The sequence below is a fragment of the Penaeus monodon genome, chromosome 15 (genome assembly GCF_015228065.2).
Source record: "Penaeus monodon isolate SGIC_2016 chromosome 15, NSTDA_Pmon_1, whole genome shotgun sequence".
Lineage (NCBI taxonomy): Eukaryota > Metazoa > Arthropoda > Malacostraca > Decapoda > Penaeidae > Penaeus > Penaeus monodon.
Window position 1 is genome coordinate 702,375 of NC_051400.1, and position 3,117 is coordinate 705,491.

Genomic DNA, 3,117 nt, shown 5'->3' on the forward strand with positions numbered 1-3,117 from the left:
AACATAAAAGTAAATTTGGAATTCATAAAATTTATCAAAAATACTACTGCAACCTTATGTATACATTTTCTGACCACTTATTCATCTGCTAACTTGTGCATATTTCACGCAAAACAAACTGTAATCCTTTCATTCAAACCCATTTGTTCGTGAAGGTGGCGCCGTCGTTCCATCCCGAGCTCATGGACAAATATGTAACATCCGTAAACCTGTCAAATGTGAGATACAGTTTTGCGTGTGCTCAACATTGCAACTGGAATTCCTGCTGCCGTCTGGCGTGTCAGGCAGGTCAGTATAGGAGTGAGTTGTATGGCATTGTCTCTACCTTCATAGTGGCATTGTTTTATGTGGTTTGATATATCGTATGCAGGGCTTGTGATGATAATATGATACGTAGAGTTTGTATGCAATTATGATAATATAATGTCGATGAATAACCAACAGACTGTATATTAATAATGCTTTAAATTAAGGAGGGGAAAATGGGGGTGAATTTCCTTCTTACTAACTTGATTTCCTTCAAAACTAATCTTAAAGTTCAAATAATTTTACGTGTTAGTTTAGTGTAATAACAATTTTGTTGAATCAGGATTTTCCAAGCTTTGAGCACACACGTATTCCCAATACGGCAGGTCCCACGTGCGAAATTTACGAGACCAAAGTGGCCGGGCACTGGGCTGGCACGGACGACCCTGCCGCCTTGACCTTTGACACCTGCTTCACGAAATGGGTCACGAATCCCCGTTCGAATCCTCCCATCAGGACCTCTGCCTCGTCCACCGGCCAAGAATCCGACGCAAGGAAGGGCGTTGATGGATTTATCGGCAAGAACGTCTCCCACTGCTTCTCCTCCGGCCAAGAACCGAATCCCTGGTGGATGGCTGACCTTGGGGGCGTAAGGCGAGTGTCTCAGGTGAGGATTCACACGAGGCAGGATGGTCTGGAGGGTCAGTTCCTCTCGGTGTTGGTTCGTCTCGGGAATTCCTCGGATCCGCTTGCTGTTTCGAATGAGTCTTGCTCGTTCAGTTCGTTGGATCAGGATTACCCGGAGAGTTTTGCAGGAAACTCGACCACTTTAGGGAACGCAACAGATCTAGGGAATACTACACTTCCAGGGAACACGACAGATCCTCTTGGAAACACGACAGGTCCTACAGGAAACATGACAGATCTTCTTGGAAACACGACAGAGCCTCCAGGAAACACAACAGTTCCTCAAGGAAACACGACAGATTCTCCACGAAACATGACAGATCCTCTTGGAAACACGACAGATCCTCCAGGAAACATGACAGATCCTCAAGGAAACACGGCAGATCCTCAAGGAAACACGACAGATCCTCCGGGAGACACGACACATCCTGCAGAAATCTCAACCGAGCAAGGAAATTCAACAGGAAATCCAACAGATCTAGAGAATTCAACCGATACTGGAACCTCAACCGATAATGGAAGTACAGCAGATCATTTGGGAACATCAATAGATCCAGCAAGTTCAGTAGACCAAACTAGCTCAACAACCCAAGGTCCAACAGAAAAGAGACACAAACGTAATGCGATCAGTCCAACCCAGTCAACACACATAGAGACCACCAAGTCATTCGATACAACTCCTGGGAACTCAACCGATACCGAGATTAATACCTCGACAGCCTCACCCGATCTGGGTCCTCAGTGTGAAACCTCAAATGAAACTAAGGACCACGTGTTTCGTCTCAATCCAGTGATAGGTTTCAACTCGGGAGAAGCCCCTTTGGCGGCCGAGGTGGTTTTCAGCCTCCCTAGAGCCGTGAGTGGGCGCTACTTGTCCATCCAGAGTTTAGATTCGGATCCAAACAACGTGCTGACCATCTGCAACGTTGAGGTGTTGGAGCAGCAAAGGGAACCGGTGATGAGGTTTGTCGAGTGGTCCCTGTTCATGTTTTCTGCGATTTGTGTGTACGTGCCTGTATATATGCTTAAATAGACGCACTTTTCCATACACGTATATGTACATATAGGTACTTAAAAAAGCAGGCAGAGAGATATGACAAGATGTAACTGTATAATTTTTTACCGCAGTTACGTAACCGAAAGCCGCATCTTTCCAGGAACTGCCTCGACGTCAGAAACAGAGTGAGCAACCAGAGCGGCGTCTACACCATCCACCCACACCTCTGCTGCCCCGTCGAAGTGATCTGCGACATGGACACCGACGGCGGAGGCTGGACGGTCATCCAGCATCGCCGAGACGTCCTCCCGCGACAAGACTTCTACCGCCCATGGCGCGATTACGTCATCGGCTTCGGGCAGAAGCCTTGCGGCGAGTTCTGGCTGGGCCTCGAGCACACCCACGCCCTCACCGGCCAGACGCCGAACCAGCTGAGGCTCCTCCTCGAGGACTTCGCCGGCGAGAAGCGGTGGGCCAACTACGGCTACTTCCATGTCGGCGATGAGGCCACGTCCTATACCCTGACTGTGGCCAATTATACGGGCGACGCTGGCGATTCCCTCACTTATCACGATGGTCAAAAATTCTCGACGAAGGATAGGGATTCGGATGAATATTCAAATAACTGCGCGGAGAGGTTAGCAGGAATCTTCCCTGTGTGCATGTTTTTAATTTGATAAAGTGTTTTATATTAATATGAAGTCACGTGCTTTTATATAAAAAGGTGTATCCATAAAACTATCGCACATTTCATAGTACACTGATTTAAATGCATTGTCAGCTCTTCTGTTGCTGGAATTAGGACACCATAATATCCAATATATCTCACGATCGCCCTTGATATTTAATTAATATTTGATTTTAAATTTCTTACTCATCTTATGACCGCACCTTGATATTTAATCAACATTTAACTTTTGTGTGAAACTGAATGCACGCCGGGGAAAAACCTACCATTTTACGGTGACCATCCACAGATACCGCGGCGCTTGGTGGTACAAAAGCTGCATCCATTCCAGTCTCAACGGCGAGTACCTGGGTGGTCCTCACAGTTATGTCTATCAAGGTGTCTATTGGAGGACCTGGCGCGGCGCATACTACTCCCTGAAGGCTGCTACCATGATGATTAGACCAGCTGTTTCATAGGACTAGCGTTGCTGTTGTATTATTGTATATGTATACTTTGA

At 46.8% G+C, this 3,117-nt stretch overlaps 1 protein-coding gene across 1 annotated transcript in view; it reads left to right on the forward strand.

Annotated features, from left to right (window-relative positions):
• LOC119582081 (fibrinogen alpha chain-like) overlaps positions 1-3,076 on the forward strand; it is an 8,270-nt gene extending 5,194 nt beyond the window's left edge. The window contains exons 2-5 of the mRNA XM_037930329.1: positions 156-288; positions 601-1,896; positions 2,091-2,567; positions 2,908-3,076. Of these exons, the coding sequence (XP_037786257.1) occupies positions 156-288; positions 601-1,896; positions 2,091-2,567; positions 2,908-3,076 (2,075 nt within the window). The remainder of the gene's footprint in view (positions 1-155; positions 289-600; positions 1,897-2,090; positions 2,568-2,907) is intronic.
• Positions 3,077-3,117: the final 41 nt, after the last annotated feature.